The sequence below is a fragment of the Borostomias antarcticus genome (genome assembly GCF_949987555.1).
Source record: "Borostomias antarcticus genome assembly, chromosome: 32".
Lineage (NCBI taxonomy): Eukaryota > Metazoa > Chordata > Actinopteri > Stomiiformes > Stomiidae > Borostomias > Borostomias antarcticus.
The window spans coordinates 392,605-408,685 of record NC_140265.1 but is presented as its reverse complement, the minus strand read 5'-3'; the positions used below and the strand labels follow the sequence as shown (position 1 = coordinate 408,685).

The 16,081-nt window shown below is 49.3% G+C and overlaps 1 protein-coding gene across 1 annotated transcript; it reads left to right on the top strand.

The window, feature by feature from the left end:
* Positions 1-293: 293 nt before the first annotated feature.
* Positions 294-13,203, top strand: cckbra (cholecystokinin B receptor a; the record flags this gene model as incomplete). The annotated part of the gene is made up of 4 exons (XM_084460450.1): positions 294-531; positions 7,754-8,015; positions 11,346-11,473; positions 12,590-13,203. 4 exons carry the CDS (start codon positions 294-296, stop codon positions 13,201-13,203), a joined length of 1,242 nt encoding a protein of 413 aa, XP_084316576.1.
* Between the last annotated feature and the right edge of the window lie 2,878 nt (positions 13,204-16,081).

Sequence of the window (16,081 nt, the reverse complement as noted above, 5' to 3'; positions counted from 1 at the left end):
CCCTCAGCCTCAAACCCCAAGAACCCAGCCTCAAACCCCAAGAGCCATGTCTGAGCGCCGGGCCTCCTGGAAGCCCTCTGGCGCTGCGTTCTCTCACACACTGATGTTGATGCTCAACTAGCTGCTGCCAGTGGCGAGCATAGTGTACACAGCTATGTGCAGGGCCGAATACCAATGAAGTATGTCTATTGTGTTCACAGGAACTTAGAGACTAGCTATGATTATGAACTGTGTTTAGAGTACAGTAAAATATTGAAATCATCCCTTTCTCTCCGTCCCTTTCCCTCCCAGAGATGCGGATTCTTCTTTATTCCCTCATCTTCCTGCTGAGCGTCTTCGGGAATCTGCTGATCATTGCGGTCCTGATGTTGAACAAGCGCATGCGCACCGTCACCAACTCCTTCCTGCTGTCGCTGGCGCTCAGCGACCTGATGATGGCTGTCTTCTGCATGCCCTTCACGCTCATCCCCAACATCCTTGGGGACTTCATCTTCGGAGCTGCCATGTGCAAGACTGTCACTTACTTCATGGGTAAGGCTTCCCTATAAAGTCCCTTTAGTTGCGTGTGGATCACTTGGTAGAAGTGTAGGTCTGACTCAACGGATGTAGGTTTTGGGGATAAGCCTTGTCATTTGTTTATTACTGCCCAATCAGTGCTGTCGGCCCAATCAGATTCAATCCAGACTACGTGAAACAATAACAACCTAGAAACCGCTCCGCCTAAGACGATTATAATTGGTTTAAAGAAATGCAGTGTTTTTCCCCCTATCCTAGAATGGTAATGAGTCCAAGCAGTCCTTTTCCCAGCACTGGCACAGCGTAGATGAAGTGTGGAGGTGGGTCTGACTATGTGAGGCTCACAGAAGTGTGGAGGTGGGTCTGACTATGTGAGGCTCATAGAAGTGTGGGGATAGGTCTGACTATGTGAGGCTCATAGAAGTGTGGAGGTAGGTCTGGCTATGAGCCTTGCAGAAGTGTGGCACTTTGAATGCCAATGTTATGGGTTGAGGTCAGTCGAGTTCAATGCTGTGTAACATTATTTGTAGTGTTTCATTGTTGTGATTCTAAGAACTGGGAGGTACATCTGGGTAAAGCAAAGTCCAAACTACAGAAATACAACTAATATGTACGACCGGAATCATGTATTCACCTTTCATGAGTAATTTATTCACCTTTCATGAAAATAGTACCAAATGCTTTATGCGTGATGCTCCCTGGACTCCAAAATGGTTTTGAATGAATTCATGCCACCCTGTCTATTTGAAATATTACATAATGAAATGTGGTATATTCAATATGACTGCGTGTTCAGAATAGGGTGCTGTTGTAGGTCTGTGACTGTGAGAGGACGTTGGCCTTAGGGCACCAGCGGAGGTCACACATCAGAATGAGATAAATCATGTTGACTCTACAGGGAACGGTCACACTCCGACCCCACAGGGCATAACGTTACAGGACGAGAGGAACAGAGGGAACATGGAAGAGAGAGAGAGAGAAACACACACACACACACACACACACACAGATCACCAGTCAAACCTTTTGGAGAGCCCTCTATCTCCAGCCTGTACAGACAGAACTCATGTATTTTCAACACGGTTTTTCCAGGTGAGTTTGGTTCTGAGACCCTCATTAATCTGAGCGGTACAAGGGCAGCCCATTGGCAATAGAGTTCCATCATGGAAAAGCAATCAATGAACAGGCCCATAATAACTCTCCTCTAACATTGATTTAGTTTCATAACCTTAGAAAATGTGTTACAACCTCACATTAGAGCTCCATCCATCCAGGGAGTCGCCTGTAGATATTCCTGTAGAGCGTGGCTTCTCTGTGCATTATTTATTGTTACTGTGTGTGTGTGTGTGTGTGTGTGTGTGTGTGTACGTGTGTGTGTGTGTGTGTGTGTGTGTGTGCGCGTGTGTGTGTGTGTGTGTGTGTGGTGAATGCTTCTGTATGCAGTGTATGAGTGTGTGACTTTCATCAAGCAGTATTCATCAAAGTATGCAGTCAGGGAGATTGAAGAATCCTTTGATGTGTCACGTGTTTGATAATGTACAGGTGTACAGTCACAGTGACATGATGAAAATTATAAACTAAACTCCAATACTCAACTTTCAAAATACTAAATTAGAGATTACATAATGTACAAATTGCATAATGAATACAATGCATATACGGTATATATATATGGTATAAGATGAAGGTAAGATGGTATAGATACCGGTCTGAATGGATTACGTACATATGGATGGATTTATGGATATAAACAAACAAACAAACAACAAATAAATAAATGCATAAATAAATACATAAATAAATACATAAATAAATAAATAGAAGGGGGACATGGATGGGTGAGTTATATACATGCTTTAGCTATAATAAATAATCCATCCTAGGGGCGGGGAGTGGGGGGGGGGTACCAGGGGGTATAGTGGTACTATACCTTATATAGAGTCATTCAGGAGCCAGATGACTTGCGGAGAGAAGCTCTTCCTGAGTCTCTCCATGCTTGTCTCTCCATGCTTGTCTCTCCATGCTTGTGTCTCCATGCTTGTCTCTCCATGCTTGTCTCTCCATGCTTCCATGCTTGTCTCTCCATGCTTGTCTCTCCATGCTTGTCTCTCCATGCTTGTCTCTCCATGCTTCCATGCTTGTCTCCATGCTTGTCTCTCCATGCTTGTCTCTCCGTGCTTGTCTCTCCATGCTTGTCTCTCCATGCTTGTCTCTCCATGCTTGCCATGTGTGTTTACATGAGAGAACAGTCCTTGCCTGGGTGGCTGGGGTCTCTCAGGATTCTGTTGGTCTTGCTTCTTCTGGAGTAGCTGTTTTCGAGGTGAGGGCGTGGCCCCCCCAAGGTACGTTCCGCTGACCGTATCACTCTCTGTAGGGCCTTGTGATCCTGAGAGCTGCTGCTCCCGTACCAGGTGGTGATATTCCCAGTCAGGTGGTGATATTCCCAGTCAGGTGGTGATATTCCCAGTCAGGTGGTGATATTCCCAGTCAGGTGGTGATATTCCCAGTCAGGTGGTGATATTCCCAGTCAGGTGGTGATATTCCCAGTCAGGTGGTGATATTCCCAGTCTGGTGGTGATATTCCCAGTCTGGTGGGGATATTCCCAGTCTGGTGGTGATATTCCCAGTCTGGTGGTGATATTCCCAGTCAGGTGGTGATATTCCCAGTCAGGTGGTGATATTCCCAGTCAGGGGGTGATATTCCCAGTCAGGTGGTGATATTCCCAGTCAGGTGGTGATATTCCCAGTCAGGTGGTGATATTCCCAGTCAGGTGGTGATATTCCCAGTCAGGTGGTGATATTCCCAGTCAGGTGGTGATATTCCCAGTCAGGTGGTGATATTCCCAGTCAGGTGGTGATATTCCCAGTCAGGTGGTGATATTCCCGTACCAGGTGGTGATATTCCCAGTCAGGTGGTGATATTCCCAGTCAGGTGGTGATATTCCCAGTCAGGTGGTGATATTCCCAGTCAGGTGGAGATATTCCCAGTCAGGGGGTGATATTCCCAGTCAGGTGGTGATATTCCCAGTCAGGTGGTGATATTCCCAGTCAGGTGGTGATATTCCCAGTCAGGTGGTGATATTCCCAGTCAGGTGGTGATATTCCCAGTCAGGTGGTGATATTCCCAGTCAGGTGGTGATATTCCCAGTCAGGTGGTGATATTCCCAGTCAGGTGGTGATATTCCCAGTCAAGTGGTGATATTCCCAGTCAGGTGGTGATATTCCCAGTCAGGTGGTGATATTCCCAGTCAGGTGGTGATATTCCCAGTCAGGTGGTGATATTCCCAGTCAGGTGGTGATATTCCCAGTCAGGTGGTGTGATATTCCCAGTCAGGTGGTGTGATATTCCCAGTCAGGTGGTGGTATTCCCAGTCAGGTGGTGGTATTCCCAGTCAGGTGGTGATATTCCCAGTCAGGTGGTGGTATTCCCAGTCAGGTGGTGGTATTCCCAGTCAGGTGGTGATATTCCCAGTCAGGTGGTGATATTCCCAGTCAGGTGGTGATATTCCCAGTCAGGTGGTGATATTCCCAGTCAGGTGGTGATATTCCCAGTCAGGTGGTGATATTCCCAGTCAGGTGGTGATATTCCCAGTCAGGTGGTGATATTCCCAGTCAGGTGGTGATATTCCCAGTCAGGTGGTGGTATTCCCAGTCAGGTGGTGATATTCCCAGTCAGGTGGTGATATTCCCAGTCAGGTGGTGATATTCCCAGTCAGGTGGGGATATTCCCAGTCAGGTGGGGATATTCCCAGTCAGGATTCTCTCGGTCGTGGATGAGTAGAAGCTTCGTCAGATCTGGTGGGACGCTCTGAATTTCCTCAGCTGTCTGAGGTGGTTCAGTCTCTGACGTGCTTTCATCACCACAGTGTCTGTGTGTGTTGACCATGTCAGGTCCTTGGTGATCTGGACGCCAAGGTACTTGAAGCTGTCCACTCTCTCTACAGGTTGATGATTAGAGGGGTGTAGTTCCTCTCCTGCTTCCTCTCAAAGTCCACCACCATCTCCTTTGTCTTGTTGACGTTCAGATGGAAGTTGTTTCCGTGGCACCACTGGGTCAGATCCCTCACCTCCTCCAGGTCGGCCCTCTCATCATTGTTGTGATCAGGCCTATCACTGCTGTATCGTCAGAAAACTTGATGATGGTATCAAAGGTAGCTATACAGTCATGCATGTACAGGGAGTAGAGTAGTGGCGATAGCACACAGCCCTGGGGGAATCCTGTGTTGAGGGTGAGGTAGGATGAGGTACGGTTGACTACCTTCACCACCTGAGGTCTGTCTGACAGGAAGTCCAGGATCCACTTGCAAAGGACTTCACTTTTCCCCAGGACCCTGATCTTGGTGTTGAGTCTGGGTGGGGTTATAGTGTTGAAAGCTGAACTGTAGTTAATGAACAGAAGTCTCACACGTTCCCCTTGCTCTTGTCTAGGTGGGTTAGGGAAGTGTGGAGGATGTGGGCCATTACATCATCTGTGGATCTGTTGGGTTTGTATGCAGACTGTAGGAGGTCTAGTGCTGGACAGTGAGGAGCAGATGTGTTCCTTGACCAGCTTCTCAAAGTCATCACCACGGAGGTGAGAGCTAGCGGGCGCTAGTCATGGAGGCAGACTGGTCTTGGCTTCTTGGGTACGGGGATGATGGAGGACTTCTTGAAGCTTGTGGGGACGATGGACTGGGCCAGGGACAGGTAGATTATCACTGTGAACACAAGAGCCAGTTGGTCTGGTCCTGCAGCTTCCCTGGTGTTCACCTGTTCAAACACCTTCCTCTCCGCACTCCTCCGCCTCAGGTGCGAGGGCTGTCCGGCTGCTGTTGGTCTCAAAGCGAGCATAGAAGTGCTCAGGCAAGATGGATCAGTACTGGGATGATGCATGTAAGACATTGGAAGGAATATTGGAATATGCACTGCCTCAATCATGTACTGTGCTGTATTTGGGGTGACTGACGAATTATATTGTAAGAGGAGAGGATAAATACATAGTTAAAGTATTATTGTCTGCTAGTAAGAAGGCAGTAACGAGGCTGTGGATTAAACCAGACCCTCCCACCCAGGAACAATGCCAGGTATTGTGGAGGAGATCTATAAGATGGAGAAATTTACCCACAGGTTAAGACTTCCAGAGGATGTATTTGAAATAAAATGGGAGAAATGGTCGCGATACAGGACCCTTTTTAACGACATCAACGTGGGTGAACAGACATTGGACGACCGTATATTGATATTGTGACAGACATTGTGAGAGTGCAGAGCCCCTGACACTGTTTTGTTTTGTCTGAGTGAAAATGGGAAATACAATAAAGATTTAAGTGTTAAAATTAAAATAAAGTGTCCAGGCTGTTCATAAGAGCAGTGTCTTCACTTCCTGAGGAGGATGGAGATCCCTTATAGTCATAGAAAGTGTCCAGGCTGTTCATAAGAGCAGTGTCTTCACCTCTTGAGGAGGATAGAGATCCCTTGTATTCACTCATGGTGTTTAATCCCCACCACACACTTCTGTGGTCACGTTGTTTAAATGTTAATTCCATCTTCTCAACATATTCCCTCTTTCCTTCATTCACTGTTCTCATTACATTGTGTGCTGCTGCCTTATAACGTACGCTGCTGCCTTATAATGTACGCTGCTGCTTTATAACGTACGCTGCTGCTTTATAACGTACGCTGCTGGTTTATAACGTACGCTGCTGCCTTATAACGTACGCTGCTGCTTTATAACGTACGCTGCTGCTTTATAACGTACGCTGCTGCTTTATAACGTACGCTGCTGCTTTATAACGTACGCTGCTGCCTTATAACGTACGCTGCTGCCTTATAACGTACGCTGCTGCTGCCTTATAGAGGTGGGATTGTTTGGATGGAGGAAAACTGAGTCTTAAGCATCTGAGAAGCTTGGCCAGCAAGCTTTGTAAAATCTGCTCCCAAAACTCACACATAGAGTTCCTCTTTAAAAGGACTCCGGTTCACTCGTAGATAAGAATAAACCATCTTATCCATTCTTCCACTGCAGGTTATTATTAAAGGGAGGATTATAGGAGTGCGTAGGCCATAGGGCAGACGGAGGGATTTCTCATGGGAGAATGTATATGTTGACTGCAGATATGTGGTTTCTTGACCTTTTCATCCTTAACCTTATCCAGAGATGAGCCTTCATGGTCTTCAGCTCTGGCTCTGCCCTCGACGGAGGACTGGAAGTCTGCCAACACTTCCTGAAGGAGAGGCAGGCCGGCCAGTGCAGTAGGGTTCCCTCCTCCCCCCTGCCCTCCCTCCTCTCTCCTGCCCCCCCTCCCTGCCCTCCCTCCTCTCCCCTCCCCCCCTCCTCCCCTCGCATCGATGCCATCTCTGGGCGCCATTTCCTGTCACTCTTCCAGTCAGATCCACCACCAGTGTGGTGTATCTCTCACCAGGCCCCCAGGGTGAGTTCCTGGAGGAGCTCATTAGTCTCACACCTCCCAGACGATGGCTCTGCACTCTGCTTGATGACTTCAACATCACTACTGACAAGCTTTTGGGCACTTTAACACTGGTTAAGAAAATAGTGTGCAAAAGTGAACCTGTAGGGGGCACCAAATCACAAAAATACCACATCCTACGTTGAGCTGCTTTAATTACTTATATGTTGAATGCACTTGTGTTGTATATTGTAAGTCGTTTTGGATAAAAGCAATGACTGGTATGTAATGTATGTGTTAACATTTTAACGCCATTTAATCAAATCCAACTTGGTGTGCTGAGTGCATTCTTTCTCCCCAGACTATGCATATTCATATATGCAAACACAGCTCTTGGGCTGAGGGATTTTCACTGAAAATCCAGTTGTGAGCCTGGAGTTGAACGCAGTTGTGAGTCTGGGTTTTGAAAAGCAATTAGAGTTCCAGCACACAAGCAAGACAGGGGGGCTGTTTGTCTTTCTGAGTGCATGAAATGGATTGTTGTTCCATGACCGGCCTTGACAATGAGATAGAGAAAAGAAGCTTTAGTTTCGTCTCACGTGGCGCGCCTACTGTCTGCTCTGGGCTGGCCTTGAGGGAAGGACGATGGGACGGGTTAACCACTTACCCCCCCTCCTCCCTCTCCCTCCTCCTCCTCCTCCACCCCCTCCTCTCCCTCCTCCTCCTCCTCCCTCTCCCTCCTCCTCCTCCTCCTCCCTCTCCTCCTCCACCCCCTCCTCTCCGTCCGTCCTCCTCCTCTCCTTCCTCCTCCTCCCCCTCCTCCTCCCTCCCCCTCCTCCTCTTCTCTGCAGGGATCTCTGTCAGCATCTCCACCTTCAGCCTGGTGGCCATCGCCATCGAGAGGTACAGCGCCATCTGCAACCCCCTGAAGTCCCGCGCCTGGCAGACGCCGTCACACGCCTACCGCGTCATCGCCGCCACCTGGGCCCTGTCTCTGGTCATCATGGCGCCCTACCCAGTCTTCAGCGCCCTCAAGGCCTTCCCCAAGGCCGACAGCAGCGTGGGTCACATGTGTCGCCTGACCTGGCCCAGCGACCAGGTGGAACAGACATGGTGGGTGGTCCAGACCGGCTCCCCGTTTAACAACCTGCTCACTCACAAAAAAACACGGTTTCTTCCGTTTTAACCCAGCGTTGAGTTACTCATTACATTACAGTCATTTAGCAGACGCTTTTATCCAAAGCGACTAACAATAATTGCATTTAACGTAGGAAGAGCCAATGTTCTACTACTCACCAGAACTCACAAGTGCATCTTCTCTCTAAAACAAGTGACTAAGAGCATAATCTAGTGACTAAGAGCATCATCTAGTGACTAAGAGCATCATCTAGTGACTAAGAGCATCATCTAGTGACTAAGAGCATCATCTAGTGACTAAGAGCATCATCTAGTGACTAAGAGCATCATCTAGTGACTAAGAGCATCATCTAGTGACTAAGAGCATCATCTAGTGACTAAGAGCATCATCTAGTGACTAAGAGCATCATCTAGTGACTAAGAGCATCATCTAGTGACTAAGAGCATCATCTAGTGACTAAGAGCATCATCTAGTGACTAAGAGCATCATCTAGTGACTAAGAGCATCATCTAGTGACTAAGAGCATCATCTAGTGACTAAGAGCATCATCTAGTGACTAAGAGCATCATCTAGTGACTAAGAGCATCATCTAGTGACTAAGAGCATCATCTAGTGACTAAGAGCATCATCTAGTGACTAAGAGCATCATCTAGTGACTAAGAGCATCATCTAGTGACTAAGAGCATCATCTAGTGACTAAGAGCATCATCTAGTGACTAAGAGCATCATCTAGTGACTAAGAGCATAATCTAGTGCTGAAGGCATCATCTACCCTGAAACAGGTCAGAACGACCCGAGCTCTGGAAACATGTTCCTCTCTTCAACATGATGGGCTTTAATAACGCCAGATGTTTTGGCTTCTGTCTTCCTCAGTGGCTTTAAAGCAACCATGTTGAGGTTTTGAGTAAAACGAGAGGAACACTTATCCAGAGTGGGGGGGTCATAGTGGGGGGGTCATATTGAGCTGTGTTTTATCCAGGGTGGGGGGGTCATATTGAGGTGTGTTTTATCCAGAGTGGGGGGGTCATATTGAGCTGTGTTTTATCCAGGGTGGGGGGGTCATATTGAGGTGTGTTTTATCCAGAGTGGGGGGGTCATATTGAGCTGTGTTTTATCCAGAGTGGGGGGGTCATATTGAGGTGTGTTTTATCCAGAGTGGGGGGGGCGTATTGAGGTGTGTTTTATCCAGAGTGGGGGGGTCATATTGAGCTGTGTTTTATCCAGAGTGGGGGGGTCATATTGAGCTGTGTTTTATCCAGAGTGGGGGGGTCATATTGAGCTGTGTTTTATCCAGAGTGGGGGTCTCTCCTGGCTCTGGAGCAATCTGGGCTGTTTTCCGATATTTCTGTCCATAAAGTAGCTTCATCTCACCTTCCCTCCACTTCCTTTGACGCGTGAGTTAGAATCAGCACAGATGCAGTCCACCTGCAGTGACAGGAGGAAGACGATACGTCCTCTAAATGAATCGCCTGAACGGCCCGAGGATCAGAGAAGCAATCTTATGATAGACGGGAAGTGAAGTGAGAGGGAACTGAACTGAATTCCCCCCGAGGACGCAGGGTTTATTAAGAGCCGGTCTGAATCCAGAAAGGCCCCTCCCACCCCCTCAATAGTGTGAGTTCACAGTGAGCAAATCCTCTTATCAGTAAACGGCTGCTCTATCGCTGCTTCATTTCGCTGCGCTGGTCTTTCCATGAATCCCTACATAAACAACTGTAAGAAAACGGAGCACGGCAATTAGGGGGAAATAGAGACTCTCCCAGGACCGCTGGAAAGAAGTGTAGATCTCTCTCTATTCATGTGGTGCGCTTCGCTCCAGAGACTCTGTCAGGGCACTGTCTGTCAAACCCGAACACAACGGAAGAAAGAAAGAGAGAGATAGAGACGGAATGATAATTAAAGAGAGGGCGAGAGAGGCAGAGAGATAAGGGAAGTTAAAGGGAGAGCCGAGAAACGGAGAGAGATCGGAGACAAGGCGAAGTGTCCAGATAATAAGTGTGATCTCGCAAAGAAGAATGGATTTTGATCCATCTGATTCATAATTGAACACAGAACCTGACCTCTTCAAAGGATCCAGAAGGGGTTTGATTTTGGACGCCTCATCTGTTTTTATTCTTACTGTAGTGGATTATTCTCAGGTCGCCCTCTGACGTTCAAAAGTAGAAGATGATTTATGCATCTGTTATTACTTATAGTGTTACTTATAGTGTAATTTGTGTTAATTTTTAAATTGTAATTTTGTAAATTGTAAATGTGTAACTTGTACACACACATTACATGTAGGATTGAGTATAAGAGTTTATCTGTAGCGTACATTTCACTGTGAGGTTTCTCCGTACATTAGGCTACATGTGACAAATAAAAGCAATCTTGAATCTTTAAACAGCAGCTGCCCTCTTCAAATGAACTATAAGGGGTTTGATTTTGGACCCCTCATCTGTTTTTGTCTTAGACGGGGGTAATATAATTCGCCCTCAAAAAATCAAAAAAAATAAAAAGTGATTCAGAAGATGATTTATGCATCCGTTGTTATGTTTTGGCTTTTATGTAGTATACCTTCTGTTATTGTCTGTGTTCAAAGAACGGAAATAATTGCCACCGTGCCGTGGGGACACGATCTGTGCTCTGCCCCTCGGCCCTCTGGGAGCTGACGGCAGAGATCCTCTGGATCAAAGAGCGTCCGTCTGCCGGACCCTCCCCGCCCGTCCCCCGTCCTCCCCGCGCCCACTTCCTGCTCCCCGCGCCCACTTCCTGCTCCCCTCACCCACTTCCTGCTCCCCGCGCCCACTTCCTGCTCCCCGTGCCCACTTCCTGCTCCCCGCGCCCACTTCCTGCTCCCCGCGCCCACTTCCTGCTCCCCGCGCCCGCTTCCTGCTTCCCGCGCCCACTTCCTGCTCCCCGCGCCCACTTCCTGCCGCTGCCTTTTGTCTGTGGAATTAGCGACTCTTATCAAACGGCCGAGTGATGAAAAGGCGTTTTGGTTGTCAGAGGCGAGCTCTCCTCGCTCCGAGGGCCGCCGGCAGATGAAAGGCGAGTTGAGGAGGATGAGTTCAGAGAATCACACGCCCACGCAACATCAGAACATCACAGTGGACTTCCTCTCCCAGCTCTCTTGTGGGGGAAGGGGCGGGGCACAACGGCGCTCCTGTCATCTGCTGCTGCACAAAGTGTGCGCATTAGTCTGAGAGGATGATGAAAGGCCATCAAATGATGTCAAGATCAAAGTGACCGCGTGGTGATTTCTATATTTCTATATACTGGTCATTCATTTCCCTTCATTTCTTGCTCCCTCTCTCTTTTCTCAGGTATCTGCTGTTACTGTCCATCCTGTTCTTCATCCCTGGGCTGGTGATGATCGTTGCCTATGGCCTGATCTCCAGAGAGCTGTACAGGAGCATCCAGTTTGAGCTGGGTCAGGGCCGGGAGGCTACGGGTGAGACGTGATCTTTGTGTTCACTGCAACATACTGAGCTGCAGGTGGAGTCTGGAGTTGTGTGAGTGTGTGTCCAGTGAGTCCAGTCTGCCGTTGGATGTTGCTCTCAGAAAAGAAGCAGAAGATTTGAAACTTGAAACCCCTGACACACCGGGCCGGTCATCGGCCGCCCACAGGCGTCGCGAGCGTCGGCGGCCCGAGTTCTTGCGGTGTCACCCGGGACTGAGCGTGTTGAATCGGCGTTGGAGCGAGCGGGCGCGTCGGGAAAAGAGACATCGCTCCGATTTCAGAAGTTACAGGAGTGACCTGCAGTAGCCTTTTACAGTAGGCTACTTGAAAGAGCAGAAATATCACCTATGACCTGTATCATGTAGGCTACATTAGCAGCTCATATAGCGTAATATACTAGGGGCAGGAATGAGACTAATACGTTAGGCTATAGATTCATAGATCGCCCGTAATAAAGGCTTGACCATCGCACACGGCTGAGTGAGAACTGGCTGAGTCTACGTCCACCGTCCAGGACCTGCTGCTTGCAGCTCAAATTGAATCGCGCTCCTGGAAATGCTGATTCAGAAATGCTGATTCAGAAATGCTGATTCAGAGATTTCCAGGCGTTTCTCTTTAAAGATAGGAGATTGGTTGATCACTGAAACGTTGCTCCGCTCACACACACACCGTCTCTATATTGTTAAGTTTGATTAAAATACAAAAAAAAATTGATTTTGTACATCAATCATTTGGACTCACGAGGAAAAGAGGCTCGTTCGAGCCAGAGACACAATTATAAATCTCCTGTTTCAAAGTGCTGAGTCCCAAATCCCTACAAAATAATGTTAGATTAAAAACGGCAAGATACAGTGATTGACAACACAAAAAGTACTTTATTCCTTTTTTTGATGATCCAGACCACAGCTGGTACGGAGGGTTATTTCATCTCACGCAGGCGCAGAACGTGCGCACTAGTTTCCCGTCGGCTGTAGTCCTTCATCATCCTCGGTTCTTCATCACCCTTAGTTCTTTGATGTTGGATCGGTGTGTCTGTAGCTTCACTCCCTTTTAACTCTTTTCATCCCATCCCCCCCTCCCCCCAACCCCCCCCCCCTCCCACTGCAGTATTGAAGAGCGGCATCAAAAACAACAGCGCCGCAATTAACGCCAACGGTAACAACGACGACGGCGACGGCTGCTACATCCAGGTGTCTAAGAGGCCGGCGGCGGCGGCCATGGAGCTGTCCGCCCTCACCGGCTCTGACGAGGGCGCGGCGGGCGTCGCCCCCAGGGCGAGGGCGGAGCGCCCGCGCAGCAACACGTCGCAGGCCAAGCTGGTGGCCAAGAAGCACGTGATCCGCATGCTCATCATCATCGTGGCGCTCTTCTTCGTCTGCTGGATGCCGCTGTACTCCGTCAACACCTGGAAGGCCTTCGACCTGCACTCCGCCCAGCGGGCGCTCTCCGGGGCGCCCATCTCCTTCATCCACCTGCTGTCCTACACCTCGGCCTGCGTCAACCCCGTCATCTACTGCTTCATGAACACGCGCTTCCGCAAGGCGCTGCTCGCCACCGTCGCCCGCTACTGCCCGCGTCGCCCGCTCTGCTGCCGGGCGGGGCGCTGGGGGAGGGGCAGGGGGAGGGCGACGATGGGCCGGGAGGGGGACGATGTCACGCAAACCATGGGCACCTCCGTGTCCCGGTGCAGCTACACCACAGTGAGCACGGCCGGCCTGTGAGGGGGGAGGAGGAGGGATGGAGGGAGGAGAAGAGAGGAGGGAGGAGGGAGAGAGGGATGAGCTGGAGGAGAGAGAGAGGGATGGAGGTGGAGGAGGGAGAGAGGGATGGAGGTGGAGGAGGGAGAGAGGGATGGAGGTGGAGGGGGAGGATGGAGAGAGGGATGGAGGGGGAGGAGGGAGAGAGGGGTGGAGGAGGGAGAGGGATGGAGGGGAGGAGGGATGGAGGGGGAGGAGGGAGAGAGGGGGGGAGGAGGGAGAGAGGGATGGAGGGGGAGGAGGGATGGAGGTGAAGGAAGGAGAGAGGGATGGAGGTGGAGGAGGGAGAGAGGGATGGAGGGAGAGAGGGATGGAGGTGGAGGAGGGAGGTGGAGGAGGGAGAGAGGGATGGAGGTGGAGGAGGGAGAGAGGGGTGGAGGAGGGATGGAGGTGGAGGAGGGATGGAGGGGGAGGAGGGATGGAGGTGGAGGAGGGAGAGAGGGATGGAGGGGGAGAGAGGGGTGGAGGGATGGAGGAGGGAGAGAGGGATGGAGGGGGAGGAGGGAGAGAGGGATGGAGGGGGAGGAGGGATGGAGGTGGAGGAGCGATGGAGGTGGAGGAGTGCGAGAGAGGGATGGAGGGGGAGAAGGGAGAGGTGGAGGAGGGATGGAGGTGGAGGAGGGAGAGAGGGATGGAGGGAGAGAGGGATGGAGGTTGTAAAGGGATGGATGGAGTGTGGGTGGAAGTGAGGGGGCGGGGGGAGCTGTTAGGGACATGGGAAGTGATGAACAAGGTGACATGGTGGCATCCAATTAAATCTTTTATTTATGTTCTGTGCTTGTAGGCCTACTGTGTTGAATAGTGTAAGAGCTTCTCTGTGTGTTTCTGTGTGCAAAAAAAAAGGGATCTTTTTGTTAATACCTCTGTACGGTGGCCAAGAAGGGTCAACAAACTGCAAATCCAAAACACTTTCTAAGTTTGAAAACATCTATGGTACAAATGCACTGCAACGGCCAAAACATTTCCATTCAGGAGAAACGGCTGCTCTTGAAAATCCACAGTTTGCAGTTCATTGACAGTACATTACGTTCATACAGTATTTATGTTATCATCACGTGGTTGTTTATCATCTGTAACTAATGCAACATTATACCACAGGGCAGCATGAGCCGATTATCACCCAGAGACTGCTGTCGATACTTGGTGGGAGTCATCCAGGTGCTCCTCACACAAACAGGTCGACTGCTGCGGCTTCTCTCTTCCTGGCCTCCAGGGGGCGATAGTTTCCAATCTCTCTACAAATCCACCTCAGCTTGAACCAATGAAATACAAGTCCTTACTGTAACACGTGTCTGCCTCCTAAAACCCTAATAACCCGTGTAGCTGCTGTTCTGGTCGTGGTGCGGTTTTAGACCCATCCACGCACGTTGTGATTGTCCGGTGTATCTGGTGAACTTGTGTTGTCGTCTACGCTACGCTCAGGCTACAGAGTGTCACAGTGCGGCCAATCAGAGCTATCCTTCACACATCCTATCACCTTAGAGCTCCTTCACACATCCTATCACCTCAGAGATATCCTTCACACATCCTATCACCTCAGAGATATCCTTCACACATCCTATCACCTCAGACCTATCCTTCACACATCCTATCACCTCAGAGCTCCTTCACACATCCTATCACCTCAGAACTATCCTTCACACATCCTATCACCTCAGAGAGCTCCTTCACACATCCTATCACCTCAGACCTATCCTTCACACATCCTATCACCTCAGAGCTCCTTCACACGTCCTATCACCTCAGAGCTATCCTTCACACATCCTATCACCTCAGAACTATCCTTCACACATCCTATCACCTCAGACCTATCCTTCACACATCCTATCACCTCAGAACTATCCTTCACACATCCTATCACCTCAGAGCTCCTTCACACATCCTATCACCTCAGAGCTCCTTCACACATCCTATCACCTCAGAACTATCCTTCACACATCCTATCACCTCAGAACTATCCTTCACACATCCTATCACCTCAGAGCTCCTCCACACATCCTATCACCTCAGAGCTCCTTCACACATCCTATCACCTCAGAACTATCCTTCACACATCCTATCACCTCAGATCTATCCTTCACACATCCTATCACCTCAGAGATATCCTTCACACATCCTATCACCTCAGAACTATCCTTCACACATCCTATCACCTCAGAACTATCCTTCACACATCCTATCACCTCAGAGCTCCTTCACACATCCTATCACCTCAGACCTATCCTTCACACATCCTATCACCTCAGACCTATCCTTCACACATCCTATCACCTCAGAACTATCCTTCACACATCCTATCACCTCAGAGCTCCTTCACACATCCTATCACCTCAGCGCTCCTTCACACATCCTATCACCTCAGAGCTATCCTTCACACATCCTATCACCTCAGAACTATCCTTCACACATCCTATCACCTCAGAACTATCCTTCACACATCCTATCACCTCAGAACTATCCTTCACACATCCTATCACCTCAGAACTATCCTTCACACATCCTATCACCTCAGAACTATCCTTCACACATCCTATCACCTCAGAACTATCCTTCACACATCCTATCACCTCAGATCTATCCTTCACACATCCTATCACCTCAGAACTATCCTTCACACATCCTATCACCTCAGAACTATCCTTCACACATCCTATCACCTCAGACCTATCCTTCACACATCCTATCACCTCAGAACTATCCTTCACACATCCTATCACCTCAGATCTATCCTTCACACATCCTATCACCTCAGAACTCCTTCACACATCCTATCACCTCAGAGCTCCTTCACACATCCTATCACCTCAGAGCTCCTTCACACATCCTATCACCTCAGAGATAT